This window comes from Protopterus annectens, chromosome 2.part1, assembly GCF_019279795.1.
Source record: "Protopterus annectens isolate FY-2018-M chromosome 2.part1, PAN1.0, whole genome shotgun sequence".
Classification (NCBI taxonomy): Eukaryota; Metazoa; Chordata; order Ceratodontiformes; family Protopteridae; genus Protopterus; species Protopterus annectens.
In genome coordinates this window covers 459384145-459401519 of record NC_056729.1, presented here as the reverse complement: position 1 = coordinate 459401519, position 17375 = coordinate 459384145, and the positions used below count along the sequence as shown (strand labels likewise).

General features: G+C 39.2%; 1 protein-coding gene across 1 annotated transcript in view; it reads left to right on the top strand.

Annotated features, from left to right (window-relative positions):
• LOC122794104 overlaps window positions 1–17375 on the top strand; it is a 1019538-nt gene that overhangs the window by 188474 nt on the left and 813689 nt on the right. Inside the window, exon 3 of the mRNA XM_044062251.1 lies at window positions 12266–12322. Within this exon, the coding sequence (XP_043918186.1) occupies window positions 12266–12322 (57 nt within the window). The remainder of the gene's footprint in view (window positions 1–12265; window positions 12323–17375) is intronic.

The window sequence follows — 17375 nt, the reverse complement described above, 5'->3', positions numbered from 1 at the left end:
ATTAATTGGTCCTTCCTCTATCACTTCCTTCTCAATGAGGCAGTAAATTACTGCAATAAGATTTTCCTTGACACACTTGATTCTGTTGCTACTTCCAAAAAAATCAGAATCAAATCCAACTACGCCCCCAGCTAACAAAACAAACCTCCTCAATCATGCACAAAAGAGATTCTTAATGGAAAGCCTGAGTTAAAAACAAGTCCCCTCTCTTACTGCAGACATACAGAGATCTCAGAAACCTGGCTCACAAACTTGTCAACAAAGACAAGAGAGCTTTTTCTTTCCTCTAACCAAAGTAGCCCACACACAAATCCACAAAAATTCTGGACCAGCAACAACCTACTCCACCCAGGCAACCCCACTACTCCCCACCCCTTTCTTAATAACACTGCTTCTGAAACTGCCTCCTTCCTTAACATCTATTTCATAGAAACTATTCAAAACCTCACACTTAATACACAAAACAGTACATCTCACTCAATACCTCCAATACTCCATAACAGAACTCTCCCCAATGCTTTTTCTTTCTAATCAGTCTCAATTACTACAATTAAATCTCTTCTTAGCAAACTTAAACCCTGCTCAGCCTCAGCAGAACAACTGCCTCCTCATTTCCTAAAAATAGCTGCCCAATCTATTGTCTACCCTGTGTGTATTCTTATTAACTGTTCCATCTCAGAAGCCCTGGTCCCTGACACTTGGAAATCCTTGTATACTATCCTTCTTCACAAAGGCAGCAATTCTACAGATCCCTCTAACTTTAGACAAATTGCTATCCTGTCCCCCATCTAAAATCTTGGAAAAGTGCATCCACGTTCACCTACTCAAACCGCTTCTCAATAACAGTCTCCTCACTCCTACCCAACATGGGTTTAGGCCCCACCATAGCACTTCTAATGCATTACTATCATTTACCAAAATAATAGCTAAAGCCTATGACAATAACCTCCTCATCTCCAGTCTTTTCCTTAATCTTTCAAAGGCCTTTGATAGTGTCTCTCATTCTAAACTTCTTACTAAACTCTCAGACCTACATCTCTCTACCTCCTCCATCAACTGGTTTTCTAGCTATCTCTCCAGCAGGCAGCAATCTGTCTGATGACAAACTGTTCTCTCTCCATTCCTCCCTGCTAATACTGGAGTTCTCCCAAGAATCAGTTTTTTGCCCCCTCCTGTTTAATATATTCACTAATAAATTTCACTCTGCTACTAACCTCGCTACATTTCTACAGTATGCTGATGACTCCACCTTCATTACCTCTGCCCGCAACATCCCTGATCTACTAGCTCTCAAGCAACAAACCCTCTCCTCTGTTGAAACCTGGTTTTCTGATAACCAACTCATATTACATTAAAAAAAACTCCTCCTCTTCCTCCCTAAAACAATTGCCCAGCACAAAGCCTCTTTCTCTATATTCTTTCACAACAACACCATTATTAAACCTGAATCCCATACTAATCTACTTGGAGTTATCACTGATGATGAATTAAAATTTGATATTCATATTCAACAAAGTATAAAAAAAATCCACCAGAAACTTGGACTTCTCTTTCATAATCAAGAATTCCTGTTGCCCTCCTCCAAACCCTCCCTTACTCAGGCCCTACACTTACCCTGCCTTTTTTATGCTGCCCCTGTCCTTACTCATGTTCAAACATCTCTTACCAGTAAACTAAAGCAAACGTATAACAAAATTGCCAGATTTGCCACCAACCTTCCTTACAAATCTCACCATTGTCTTGCCCTTAAGTTACTCCAATGGCCAGAATTCTCCAAACAGCTACTTATACCCCAGCTACATATTGCGCACTTTATCCTATATGAGTCCTCCATCTCCAATTTAGTATCCTTCTATACCCCTCCCCAAACACCTCCTTCAGTGATACAAACTCAACAAAAACATTGGTAAGACCCTTTACAGATAATCTGTAGCCCATGTTTGGAACTCACTCATTCTCAACATAAGAAGCATTCAGCAGAAATACCTGTTTAAGAAAGAATTTAAACTTCTTCTGAAGACTTGGTCACTTGAACTAGTCTCCTCTCTTCTTATCTTATCTGCTTTTCCCTATCAACTCTTTGTCCTCCTTGTACTTGTTGTAGCAAACTGTGTTCATACTATACTCATTGTAATATTCTCTAAACCTTTTAATTATTTGGCCTATGCTTATATACTGTTCTCATATTTTGGAAATTGTACTTGTTAACTGTTATTTTACCTATGCATTGTTCGGCTGTGCACACATTTTTGACTTGTACTATATTTCTGTGATCCTACTATAATATTTTGTAAATATCATAATTACTTGTATTTTTTCTGGAGATTTTCTCCCCAGGTCTTCACTGAAAATGGGCCCCTGGCTCAGTTGGATGAACCCGGTTAACAAATGACAATAAATAAATAATAAATTAATAAAAAAAGATTAGGAAGCCATTCCTTGCCAGATCCAAAGTACCACCACTTGTTTAAACACTTTGCTGTAGAGAGGCAATGAATTCAAGTCAGTTATTCCTTGTCTTCAAAAAGCATAATTTGCTGGATTTTCCTGCACATGCAGATGAAGATTAGTTGTATTGTATGCTCTATGAGGCTGCTGAAAATTTTTCTGTGATCTTGAAAACAAGAGCCATTAAGGGTGCATTATGTTCAATATGTATGAATGCAGCCAAACATACATACACATATGCACACACACACACAGACACACACACACACACACACACACACACACACACACACACACACACACACACACACACACACATATGCAAACACACATAATGAAAAGTAGATGGTGTTTGATGTCTATTGCATCACTTTATTTTCTTTACTGGAAGTAAAGAACTGCACAAATAAATTTTAAAGTATGTAACTAGATATTTATTGGCTTAAGGGTAAGTATAGTGAGGCGGTGTGTAGGTAACTGGGGGCATTCAAATAGTTAGCACTTATGGTATTGTATCCATTGAAATATACAAGTTGGCATATTTTAATGGTAAACAATAACCATACTATTTTATAGTAGTTATTTAGCTACAGATAGAATTACCATAAAAACAATGATATGTCAGCTACTCCTCCCAAATGTGTGTGTGTGTGTGTGTGTGTGTGTGTGTGTGTGTGTGTGTGTGTGTGTGTGTGTGTGTGTGTGTGTGTGTGTGTGCGTGTGTGTATGTGTGTCTTCAAAATAATATTGTCATGTTTCATTTTACCAACTGGTAAAATTGTATTGAGAGCTACTGGGCTCAGTTTGAGGTAGATTTATTGCAGGGGAGCCACTGATTATAACTCTGATCTGTAGCTGTAGAGTGCAAAGCGTATTTGGAGATGGTATGTATTGACTAGTACCCAAAACAAGAGTGTGCACTTCCAGTACCCCCTTAAGGGCAGTCATCTTTTACATATTATATTAATTGGAGAGGTATGGATTAGAAGAATATATCTCTGTTCATATATAGTTGGTACCAGTAGTATGGAATTAAAGCTCAGACTGTCAAATATACCAGTATTGTGATTCAAACCCCTAACTAATGTCACCAAAAAAGACTTAAAAGCCAAGTATTAAAAAATGTTTGTTGTTTATAGTTAAGCAGGTGCCGCTTGAAGTAAACTTTAGTGCTTTATCGTTAAAGATGTTTCATTTTCTTGGGTTTGATATTTCTAAATAATGCCTATTGTTTTTCAAACACTCCAAGACACCAAACACTTTCTATTTTATTAAAATCAAAGTAAAAATCACCATATTAAGTGCTTTCATCCTGTCAGATTATAGAACTTTCTCAGAATATGAGTTCCACAACCACTTTTGTGAGTTTGATTTTTGGTCAAAAGAGAATGAGAGGAGAAATACATCTAGTAATGAGACTAAGAGTCAGTATGGCTAATTAAAAGAACTGATTTTTGCTTTAGAAAAAAACTGTTAAAACTGAAAGGCTTGCAACAGGACAATAGTTATTTAAGAAAATGCTTAGAATTAAAGATAGTCTCTCAGGGACTTTGAGTGTTTAAACTTCCATTTGGTTTAAATTACAATAGGTTCATAGGTTCATAGGTTAGTACTAAGCTAACTGCCCTTGCGAGTCATTTTAAGCTTAGCCAATTATCCCTTGTGAGACTCAAACCCTGCTGCTTGGCCATTATGGTTTTGAACTTATGGAAAAAAATAATTAAGCGCAATGATATGATAATACAGTCACTTAGTAGTGAATTGTTGGAAATTGATAAAGTTATTAAAAATGATTTGCTGTTTGTACAATGGAAAATGTTTTATGAAAAAGGTTATTGAAGGTTATTAACAAAACTGATAATATTTTTAGAAGGAAAATTAAGAAAATTGAAACAGAGGCAAGAATATTTGAATGGTACAGCCTATCCAACTGAAAAGAAGGGACAGACTTATTTCACAGCTAAACAAGAAAAAGGAAAAAACTGTAGAAATTATAAAGGGACAATACAAGGGTATGACCAAGGTCATAGACAAATGAAGAAGGATTTTTATCAATCCCCACAGAACAAAAAATGGAGAAATATGGAATTAAGGGAATGGAGGGGTGGAACACAAGATGCAGTCAGGTATGACAGATGTTAGAAAATGCTGAATTAGTAAATATTAATTTATTAGACATGGGAAATATAGATATAAATAAGCAGATACAGATAAATGGGGCAATTAATTCAATCCAGGACTTTAATATTTTTAATTATATAGAACACACCATTACCTTAGAACATTTTTCTTTATTTCAAAAAGGATTAAATTGTTCCAATGAAGAAGGTTGATTTGGTGGATTCTATATTAGAAATCAAATGTTTTGTTAGCAAATTAAATTTAACAGTATACTTCAAAGACAACGGTGAAGGTGTATTTAGTTTAGGGAGAGCTCATCAAGCTCTAGAGGTGAGAAAGAAAAGTTGTTTTAGTCCCCATTACATCCGATACTTAACACCTTGGAAACAGTTATTATTCAGGATATGTACAAATTGGAAGCACAAAATCAGAAAAAGAAATATGATTACAACAATTTAACAAAAAATAAAAAAGAACTTCTGGAATAATAATGCAAAAATGGCAGGTTTAGAATTATGAAACCCGATAAAGGTGGGATCATACATTTTAATGCTCTTGATTATTGAAGAGAAATTTTTAAAACATTGAATGATGGTGCAACTTACACCCCAGTATCCATTAATTAGGTGAACATAGGATAGCAGAGGATAGATTCATTTCTAGAGGAATATATTTTAGACCAGATGATTTCCCTTGAAACACACAAGACACTAAAAGTACAGTACCCTTACACCCCAACAGTGTTTGGAATCCCTAAATTTCACAAAGACTTAAACAATCCCCTGTTTAGGCTAATAGTGGCAGCCAGAGGTTCAAAATCTTATCCAATAGGAGTAGCTGTAGATAACTGGCTGAAACAAGCAATTAACTCTATGCCACACTTACTTAAGGGCCCATGGGATTTTTGGGAAGGTTAAAAGAGGAGATCTGGTCAAAATATTTAATATATTTGACCAGTAATGTAGTTAACCTATTTTCCATGATCCCTAAGCATGAAGAGTTAGAATATTTTTCAAATGCCATGAGAAGAATTACAAAATTTTCTGAGGACAAAACTATCTTGACAGTTGAAATGATGTCACTAGTTTTGGATTATAATTACATTTATTTTGAGGGCTAGATGTACAAGCAAGAAAAAGGAGTAGCTATGGGAGCCTCATGTGCCCCCATATACGCCAATATGGTCCTCTTACAGTGGGAGTAAACAGAAATTTTTATATACAGATTCCAGACATCAATAAAAATATATTTGAGGTTTTTGGATGATGTGCTTATATTGTGAAAAGGAACAGAAAGTTAGATATTATTTTTTAATTATTTAAATAGCACTTTTAATTTTTTTGAGTTTTACCTAGAAGTTCAATAAAGAAATAATAAATGAATTAGATAAACATATTATTAAAACAGACACAAGCTTTAAATCAAGGATCTATAGGAAGCCCACAGCTAGTAACTCATATTTGGAGATTGGAAGTTGTCATCTGCAGTCACAGAAAAGGAACACTGTGAAAAGACAATGTGTGGGAGTTACCCATATTAGTTCAGATTTGGGAGATGTAACCAAAGAACTGGATAAAGTGGAGGAAATGTTTGTGGTAAGGCATTGCCCACCCTACTTTGGTAAAATAAATCAGAAATTATGTACAATCTCAGTGGGGGACAAAATATGTACCACTATTAGGGAAAGGTTTACCACCAACAAACAGCGACAATAGTAATGAGGAATTCAAAAGGGTTTTTGTCTTAGAATTTGGGCCACACACTGACAAAATAAAGAAAATTGTAAAGTCAGGCTGGAACATGTTAAGAGTCTATCCAGAAATATATTGATTATTAGGGAACAACCCCATTTTCAGTTATAAAACAGGATGAAATTTAAAGAATATTTTGAAAGGGATCCTAAGAAACAGATTAAGAGTGGTGAAGGTAAGAAGGGTACTAGGAAATGTGAGAGATGTGCTCAATGCGCATATATTCTAGAGGATGACACTTTAAGGTTAGACAATAATTTATGTTTAAAAATATATTTTTGAAGGGAAATTGTCACTCTAAACAAATAGTGTACTTGGCAAAAATGCATTGGATCTTCAGGATATTCATAGGTTCATAGGTAGGTACTAGGCTATTGGTCCTAGGGCCTATATAAGCCTAGCCAAAAAGGTACCTTGGCTTTCACCACCCAAGAAAATTATTTTTCTTTAACCCTGTCGAGCCACAGAAGTGATCCCCAGGGTGAATTTCCTATTTCCCATCCTGCATCAACATTTTTCTTGAAGAGTGCTAATGAAGAGCTTTGTTTGATATACACAGGTAGTTTGTTTCAGAGTATGGGAAGTCTCTGGGACAGGAATCTATCCCTCCAGCATGTTCTGTTTATTGTGGTGACAAGGTTTAGGTCCCCAGAATGTGTAGCTTGGAGGGATTGGGATTTCTTTAAATGGAGCATGTCCAACAGCTCTGGGTTTGACATAGCTTTGTATGTTAGGCAGAGATTGCCTCTGAGTAGGCGACATGTGATGGAGTAAACCTGGAGTTTTTTTAGACGGTCTGCATAGGGCATCTGTTTGAGGCTGGTAATCCTCTTTGTGAGGTATTTCTGCGGCCTTTCCAGTTGTTGTATATGTCTTGTGAGGTACATACCAAAAGGGGTGTTGTACTCTATAATGGGTCTAATGACTGATGAGTAGAGGGGAACAATTACCTCTTTTTTCCTGGATGAGAAACCTTTTTGTAATGAGGTGTGCCACATAGAAGGATTACTTAACTACTGTGGCGATGTGATTATCAAAGGAGAGACTACTGTCCACCTGTGTCACAAGTCTTTTATCACACTTTCGATGTTAAGTAGACTACCAGCTATGTGGTAGTTCATGGGCACAGAGTTTTTACCAAAGGGGATGACAATACACTTTTTGGCATTGAGCCTGAGGCTATGGCTTTAACACCAGGCATCTATCTCAGTGAGGCCCTTTTGTAGGATGTCCACATCATTAGCAGTTTTGATTATGGCTCCTAGTTTGCAGTCATCTGCAAAGTTCATTAGCCAAAGACCTTCTGTGTTAGCCTGTACTTCAGAGAAGTAGAGATCAAACAGGAGAGGACCCAGGATTGATCCCTGTGTTACTCCACTTGTCACTGGTCTGAAGTCGGATTTGGAGTCTGCTACTTTCACAGTGTGGGTTCTTTCACTGAGCCAGTTGGCAACCCATCTTGTGACATAGGGATTTATACCTAATTTAGTGAGTTTATCTATAATTCCAGAGTGGGGAATGGTGTCAAAAGCCTTGGCAAGATCTAGATAGGCTGTGTGAACCACCTTACCCTCGTCTACAGCTTTGGTGACTGCTTCAAAGAAGTCTATCAGGTTTAGGAGATATACTCTGCCTTTTACAAATCTGAACTGGGTGGGGTCCAGAGTTTGGAGATTACCAGTGCCTTTGTTTATAAGTTCCATGATGATATGCTCCATAGCCTTGCAGACCAGGCTCATCAGGCTAATGGGGCGGTAGTTTCCGGGGTCCATGGTGCCTCCCCCTTTGTGGAGTGGGATAACTGTCACTGTGCACCATTCAGTGGGCACAAAGCCTGAGGTGAGGCTATGATTGAACATGGTGCTTAGGTGGGGTGCCAGTTCATTCTGTAGTTCATGTAGAACTCAGCCTGGGATGTTGTCAGGTCCCATGGATGCTGCGTTCTCGGCTTTGGAAAGTGTGTTTTTTACCTGTTCAGCCGTGATTACAGGAACTTTGCATTCTTCCGATATAGAGACGGGCCCTTTAAGGGGTGAAGGGGGTAAAGTTAACACTGAACCTATCTGCCAGGATGTTGGCAATATCAGTTGGTTCTGTATATTTAGTACCACTGTGCTGTAACTCAGAGCAGATCTGAGTGTTGCCATTGAGATTCTTGACATAGCTATAGAATGTTTTGTGGTTGTATTTAGAATCAGTGGCGATTTTGTTTTCGTAGCTAGCTTTGGTGTATTTTATGAGGGATCTCAGCTTATTACTGAGGCTGACCAGGGAGTTCCTCCAATCATGGGATTTTACTCCTTTTTGCAATAGTTTCTTTCTTCTGTTGTAGAGTTTGTTTATGGCAGGGGACCACCAGACTGGTTTCCTTTTTTTGGAGGATAGCATCTTGGTTCTGTTAGGGATAGCACAATCCATGCACTTGTGTAAGTGCTTATAAAGTGCATTTATGTAGGATTCAGCAGTTGTATCTCTATTATCCGTCTGCATGGGTGTTGTGAAGTTTGCCACTTCTGTCTTAAGAAGCGTGTAGATGGCTTTGGAGAAAATTTTTACAGTGGTTTCCCTAATAGGGGTGGGGGAGGGATGTGGATGTCTAGGGTGATTAGCTTGTGGTCAGATCTGACCAATGAGAAATTGACTTCTGGGGTGGAACACTGGTCGCTCAGGTTGGTAATGACCAGGTGTAAGATATTGCTTACCCTGGTGGGGGTGTGGGTAAGTTGATCCAAGGCATTGGAATTTATGAATTCCAGAAAATGTTGAGCAAAAGAGTTGGTACGTGAGTAGTTTTCCCAGTTAATGGTGGGGTAGTTGAAATCTCCCATTATTAGGGTGTTGGGTTGTACCCTAATATTTTCCAGTGTATCAAGAAATGAAGAGTGGGAATAATGGGGCATGGTGGGGGATCTATAGCAAGTTACAATTTGGATTGTGGTCTTGCCCAGAGTTAGTTACACTTGGATAATCTCGGATGCACTATGGTGAGCAATTAGCCTGGAGGTGTGGATATCATTAATGAATATGGACACGCCTTCACCTTTAGTGTTTCAGCCCAGGTTAGGTGGCCAAAAGGTGTGGTATGAATTATAGCCTGGTAATGCAGGGGCGCTCTCTGGAGCTTTGATCCGGGTCTCTGTCACTGCACAGATGTCAATGTTCTCCATTTTAAGGAGTGCCTCGAGTGAGTGCATTTTGAGGTTTAGACTTCTAGCATTGAGTAACATTACCCTCAGATTTTGCTTACTTGTACATGTTACGGTGGTGAATTTGTCATTTGAAGCTTGCCTAAAAAAAGCACTATAGGGGTGGCAAGAGCCTTTGCCAGTATCCAGACTCCCAATATCGGCAGGTGCAGGCCATCTCTGGCAAAGCATCGTAGTTTGTTGATCATGTCATCCCAGGCAGACGGATACTGGATCCCATTAGAATGACACCAGAAATTTAGCCAGTTGTTGAAGTCAGTCATTTTGTCCTTGTGCTGTGGTATCATTCTGGGTGATGGCAGGATGCTACTCAGGGCTAAGGTCATACCTGCTTGGGCTACAAGATCGGAGAGCTCTTCCATGTCTCTTTTCGTGCAGTCCAGGGTGGTACATCTCGGGTCATTCACACCAACATGGACAATGACAGAGTCATATTTGTACTTGTTGTGGAGTGTCCTGAGTGTGTGAATTATGTGACAGATCCTGGCATCTGACAGGCAGCTGATAGTAACTTTCTCCTTGTTTAGCCTGGTGAGTGGAACATCAGTGTGCCTGACTATACAGTCACCTTTGGCTAGAGTGTTGGGTATGCTGTTATGCCTTATGGGCTGTGGTTGAGTGGCACACTGAGTTTGTGGGCTATGTGTCATTTGGGTTGTATTGGGGGGTGCAGGTTGCTTGCGTTTTTGCTTTGGAGGTCTCTGTTGCTTGAGCAGATTTTTATTGACAGCCTCCGCGAATGTAGGTGTGTGTTTTGTGTTTCTGTGTGTGTATATTATGTGGGGGAAGACTGAGAGGTGTTTTTGTAGAAGGATCTACGAACACCTATATGATATTAAAAAGAAAGATGAAACAAGTGCTTTGTATAAGCACACAAAAAATTGCCCCAGTCATCTACATTTGTTTGCGATACTGGATATCATTAAGATTAACCCTAGGGTGGAAGACAAGAAGACACTTTTAGATGTCAAAGAAATGAAATGGCAGGTGAAATTACAAGCCTCTTACCCCCAGGGTTAAATTAACATATTAGTATTCAGCCTTGGTTAAATTTCAAGGCTTATGAGTTAATTTGATTTCCATGTACTAATAATTAAATATAGTGTGAACCCATATTATATTTTCGTTGTACTGTATATGAATGCAAAATGTTTTTTTTTAAATAGTAATAACTGATTTTTAATGAATGTTAATTTAAGGATTGATGTGATAGGTTCTAAGTGTATATAAAAGAAAGGATGAGTGGTAGTGGAAATGATATTCTGAGAAAGTCCTATCTGATAGGATGAAAGTAATTAATATGGTGATTTTACTTTTATATAAACTAGAAAGTGTTTTAGACCTACTTGGTGTCTTGGAGTGTTTGAGTGACAATAGCCGACATTTGGATTGTGTTTTAGCAGTTTCAAATTTCTTAATTTCTAAATGATGACCTCTTCTTAATTTTTTAGCCCACAGACACCATATCCATCTCCAAGTGAAGTTTATATTTTGATATGCCTAGTATGTAAGTGGTTGAGTTTAAAGTCATCTGTTTCTTTTCCATAACTTGCAAACTCACAGTCATGCTTTTACAGGAAATCTCTGTCTGTACAGTTCTTATTTTGGGCTATTAGTGTTACTGAGTTTTATCGCTTTATTTTTTTTTTGTCTCAGTTGTGCAATGAGGGATTTAGCACAACTAAGTAAATGGAAGTGAGAGATCACACTTCCCTGCAAAAGCACTTTTTATTATTAGTTATGTCAGATTGAATCTTTGACCATTTTGTTTCATCTGATTAAAGATTTCACAAGTTTTTTTTTTTTCAAAATATAAAGGAAGTTTGAAGTAGCTTGAAATGCCATTACTTGCCAGCAAACCTTTAAGGATTGTAAAATTGTTTTCACTCTGTTTGTCTGACTATTTCTCTAAGTAAGCCTGTCCCAATCTCCTTTTCCTCTGCTACATGCTAGAAAATACAATAAATAATTGCAATATTAGTTTTTTTTTGTTCTGTTTTGTTTTCTGACTGATGACTGAGACCTCAGAGTTCTTGTATTTCACTGGTTATTCTCCACTCTGAAACTTTGACTGGCAGTGTACACTTGGTTCAAATAGGACTAGACCAGAAACAAACTGTGAGTCTTTGCTATCAAATTTCATTTTACCAGTGTCAGTTTGATCAATAGATTCAATTGTGTCACAATGATATTGTGTAAACTGCCATGTAATTAGTTGTCAGTGGTAAATAAATTATGATTCTTGCAGGAGTCAATGACTTTAGGATAACACTTCTTGTCTTGGTTAGTTTCAAACTGGGACTTGGGGTCTTGAGTATCATTAGTGAGAGGGTTATGGTTAAAATTAATTTTAGGATTAAGTTTAAGAGTTGTGTATTTTTTGTGTTCTGCTAATGGAGACCAAAGGATTTGAGTGATGGAAATGATACTGCGGAATACTGTGCCTGTCTGTATTTTCAAATGTATGTACACAAAAGGGTTTTGAAATTACAGTATTTGAACTGTTGACCTTTTGACAATTTGAATCTAAACTTCTTCCCTTTGAAATTGTGGCATTCCAGATCAAGTTAGCCAACTATTTTGCTTGCTTACATAATTGAAGAACAATCTGATGGGACATATGTTTGCCTTCCCTATGTACAGTTGTTTGAATTTAGAATTTAGACAAGAAGTGCTTCCTCTTTGATTTTTCTGGAGAAGATCCACTGATAGTTTATAATGTTGCTCTGTTCTTTACAGAAGAAACAGAATCTCCTATTCCTGGGCTGACATCTCCAGCTTCTGCAGGAACAATGTGTAAGCAACACTAATTTTTTATTTGTTTATAATTTGGAAATTTATGAGTATGCTGTCATAATGCCTGATTTTGTTCATTCCTTTTTTTTTTTTCATTAAATGTAATTTTACAATAATGTACAAACCTGGACACTCAAGAGCACAAATGTTTTATTTGTAGGATGTGTAATTGAATTGATGACAATTATCTGAAAAGGCATTCAGTGAAAAAGTGATTAATAAATAACAGTGAGCTGAAATTAAGTAGACTGACATTTGTCTGACAGTATATCAGCATGAATGACACATATACAGAATTCATAATGGTACCAGATGTGTTAGTTTCTCTGTGTGTAAACATAAGTTTCTCAAGGGGCAAGACAGGGCACCTATCGGGTTTGAATCTCACAGGGGGTAATTGGCTAGGCTTAAAATGGCTCACAAGGGCAGTTAGCCTAGTACTAATCTATGAACCTATGAACCTACGAACCTATGGGTTTTGAGACCAGTGATCTCCCCAGTGAATTCAAAACTTTTCAAAACTATAGCAGCATTGCATAGGTTACAGTCTGCCAGAGAGCCATTTCACTTCTAATTCTGTCTGACAAATTTATATCAGTAGAAACAAACACATTGAATTGATAATCAGTGAACTGTGGCTGTATAGGAAGTTATTGGTGAGAAATTCTCCAGTCCAGATATGATCTATGAGAAAGGCAGCTACCCATTTTTTACCCTGTTATACAGATATTCAGTATTTTTTAACTCATATTAGAACTGCAGCAATTTCTCAACCACTCTGGAAAAGAAAATACAAATGCACTTTTCATGAGTGAGCAATGTAAAACTAGCTGATAATTTTGTGTGCTTGGATTTTTTTTTTATTAACCAGTCTTGATTTGTTGAACTGTAGTCTGCAGCAAAAAACAAATGAATAAATAAAAAAGATTTTAGGTATGAAACTGTTTTCAAAAACTGTTCTTCAGGAAAGATCAGTAACATGAATGCATATGCTAGGGTACTGGAGCCATAAATTGCAGATGGTATGAGCCCCTGCATTAAACAACCGCCCAAATATGCCCCAACAATTTCTTCTTCTTCTGTTAACATTGTAAGTGTATAAGAATTATTTCTAATTGTCTCTAATTTTGAGCTATTGCCCCCTATTATTTTTGGATTTGCTCAGAAATGTTGAGCAAAGAAGTTGACAGATATGCTTAAAACACTTGAATGAAGTGAGATCTAAGTACAATAAAATATAGACATACAAACAAATATTTCAGGCATGGGTAATAACGCCTTTCTGCTGGCCAATATATCAAAGCAGTCATTCCCATAAGTATCAAAGTTGCTCTTAAAAATATCTAAACTTGTGATTGCTTTAATCTAATTTGGTGGTCTATTTCATACGTCAACTACTCTCATGGTGAATCAATTAATGCATCTCTCATAGGTTCATAGGTTCATAGGTTCATACTAGGCTATCTGCCCTAGGGCATTTATAAGCCTAGCCAGAGTGTGTTTGGCTTTCGCCACCCCTTGGAATGAGGATACTTTGCCCATTTAGGGTTTAGTTTACTGTGCCTCTGTCTAGCAGTGACACAGAGATGACCCCCGGGGTAAACCTACGATCTCCCATCCACTCGTCAAGATTTCTCTTGAAGACAGTCAGTGAGGGGCTCTGCCTAACATGGACTGGGATTCTGTTCCAGAGTGAGGGAAGCCTCTGGGTTATGAATCTGTCCCTCCAGCACATCCTATTTATTTCTGTGTTGAGGTTCAATCACTCGATCTCGTGGCTCTGGTGGATTTGGATTTTCTGAGGTGGAGCATGTCCATTAATTCCGGATTGGACATGGCCTTGTACGTCAGGCATAGATCGCCTCTGAGTAGGTGGTATGCAACTGAATAGAGCTGGAGTTTCTTTAGCCGGGCAGGATATGGCATATGTTTGAGACCCTTGATCTTTTTGGTGAGGTACTTTTGGGGTCTTTCTAACTGCTGCAGGTGTCGGGTAAGGTACATCGCAAATGAGGCATTGTACTCAATCATGGGCCTGATATGGGAGGAGTAAAGAGGCGCAATGACCTCTGCTGATCTAGATGTGAATCCTTTCATGATAAGGTGGGCAATATAGAAGGTCTTTCTGACAACTATGGCAATGTAAGTGTCAAATGAGAGGTTACTGTCAACTTGGGTCCCTAGGTCCCTGATTACTTCTTCCATACTTAATGGATTGCCACCTATGTGGTAATTTGTGGGTACTTTGTTCTTCCCAAAGGGTATGACTATACATTTTTTGGCGTTTAGTTTAAGGCCATGGCTCTGGCACCAGTTATCTGTTTCTATGAGACCTTTTTTAAGGATGCTTGTGTCTGCTGGAGAATCAATTATGGCGCCCAGTTTGCAGTCATCTGCGGACTTGGTCAGCCACAATCCTCCTATGTTAGCTTGCACCTCAGAAAAATAAATGCCGAACAAGAGAGGTCCCAGGAACGAGCCCTGTGGGATGGCACTTGTGACTGGTTTAGAGTCTGACATGGCTCCAGCAATTCTGACCTTGTGGGTTATCTCCTTGAGCCAGTTTGCAACCCATCTTATGACATAGGTGTTTACATTTAAGCTGGTGAGCTTGTCTATGATGCCTGAGTGGGGTATTGTGCCGAAGGCTTTTGCAAGGTCAAGGCAGGCTGTGTGAACTGCCTTACCCTCATCAATGGCCTTAGTGACTGGTTCAAAGACGTCGACCAGGTTCAAGAGGCAAGATCTGCCCTTGACAAAGCCGAATTGGGTAGGATCCAATGTCTGTAGGTCCCCAATGTGTTTGTTTATGAGTTCCATAATGATCCTCTCCATAGCTTTGCAGACCAGGCTCATCAAGCTTATGGGGTGGTAATTTCCAGGGTCTGTAGAAGCCCCTCCTTTGTGGAGTGGGACCACTGTTGCTGTACGCCATTCTTTGGGTACATATCCTGTAGTAAGGCTAAGATTAAACAGCAGCCTTATGTGCGTGTTTAGTTCTTCTTGGAGTTCATGTATCACACAACCCGGGACACCGTCTGGTTCCATTGATGCTGTGTTTTTAGCTTTGGAGAGGGATGCTCTCACCTGGGCATCTGAGATATCAGGGAGGCAACACTCTGCTGGGATAGATATTTGCCCTTTTGGGGCAGGGGGAGAAATTTGCACTGAACCTGTCTGCCAGTATGTTGGCAATGTCTGTGGGTTCAGTGTATTTTTTGTCATTTTGGACTAATTCTGAGCATATCTGGGAGTTTCCACCCAGGTTTCTAACATAACTAAAGAAGGCCTTGTGATTGTCTTTAGTGTCTTGTGCAATTTTTCTCTCAAAGTTGGCCTTGGATGATTTTATGAGTGATCGTAGTTTTTTGCTAGTACTGATCAGAGATGCCTTCCCTTTTAGGGATTTTGCTCTATTATGTAGTAGCTTTCTCCTTCTGTTGTATAGCTTATTAATGTCTGCGGTCCACCAGACAGGACGCCTGCGTTTGGGGGAATGGGTCTTGGTTTTATTTGGGATTGCATGATCCATGCTTTCTTGAAGGTGTCCATAGAATGCATTTATATAGGATTCAGCGGAGTGGGCTGTGGTTTCCACTGGCCCTGGGGCCTTGAAGGATACCACTTCAGTCTTAAGTGTGGTCTTCTGTGCTGGAGGTGGGGGCGGGATGTGGATTTTCATTGAGATTAATTTATGATCTGATCTCACCAATGAGGGGTATACTTCTGGTGTGGAGCATTGTGTCCCCATGTTTGTGATGATCAGGTCTAATATGTTATCACCTCTTGTGGGAGTGGTGACAAGTTGTTCCATTGCATTTGAGTTTATGAATTCTAGGAACCTTTGGGCTAGGGTGTTGGGGCTTGAGTAATGCTCCCAGTCTATGTTTGGGTAGTTGAAGTCTCCCAATATGATGGTGTTTGGAGAGACATTCATATTCTCCAGTGTCTTTAGGAAGGCTGAGTGGGGTTCCTGAGTTTGAGAGGGTGGTCTGTAGCATGCTACAAACTGTAGAGCAGTTTTGCCTATGGTTAGTTACACATGGATGGTCTCCGATGCTTCGTGCATTGCCACTAACCTGGAGGTGTAGGTATCTTTGGATACTCCCCCTCCTTTTGTGGTTCGGTCCAAATTTTGGGACCGAAAAGCATGATATGATGTATAACCTGGTAGTGCTGGGGTGCTCACGGGAGCCTTGAACCAGGTTTCTGTCACTGCACAGACATCGATGTTCTCCATACTGAGGAGGGCTTCGAGAGCATGCATCTTGAGGTTTAGACTTCTGATGTTGAGCAGCATTACCCTTAGTTTTTTTCCACTTGTGTTATCTAGGGAGGTGGGTTTGTCTTTTGAGCCTTGCCTAAAAAAGGCACTATGGGGGTGGCAAGAGCCTTTGCCAATATCCGGAAGCCCAGGGGTGACAGGTGCAAGCCGTCCCTTGCAAAGCAGCGTGGCTTGTCGAGCATGTCATCCCAAGCAGACAGACATTGGATCCCCCTAGAATGACACCAGTAATTAGGCCAATTGTTAAAACAGATCATTTTGTCTTTGTACTGTGGCATCATTCTTGGTGAGGGTAAGATGCTGCTCAAGGTCAGGGTCATACCAGCCTGGGCTACATAATCAGAGAGATCCTCTATGTCTCTTTTCATGTAGTCCAGGGAGGTATGTCTCAGGTCGTTCACACCAACATGAACAATGACTGAGTCATATTTGTACTTGCTTTGGAGTGACTTGAGTGCTTGTGTTATGTGGAGGATTCTAGCACCCGACAGGCAGCTTACTGTAACCCTCTCCTTGTTCAGCCTGGTGAGCGGGACGTCAGTGTGTCTGACTATAGAGTCACCTATTACAAGTGCATCAGGCATGTTGTTTGGCCTTAAGGGCTGTGACTGTTTGGCACACTGTCTTTGTGAATTATGTGCTGCATGTGTTATGTTTTGAGGTAGTGATTGCTTGGATGTCTGCTTTGGAGGCCTCTGTTGTTTTGGAAGATTTTTATTTAGAGCCTCCAAGTATGTTTTTGTGTGTTTATGTGTTTGGTTTGCAGTT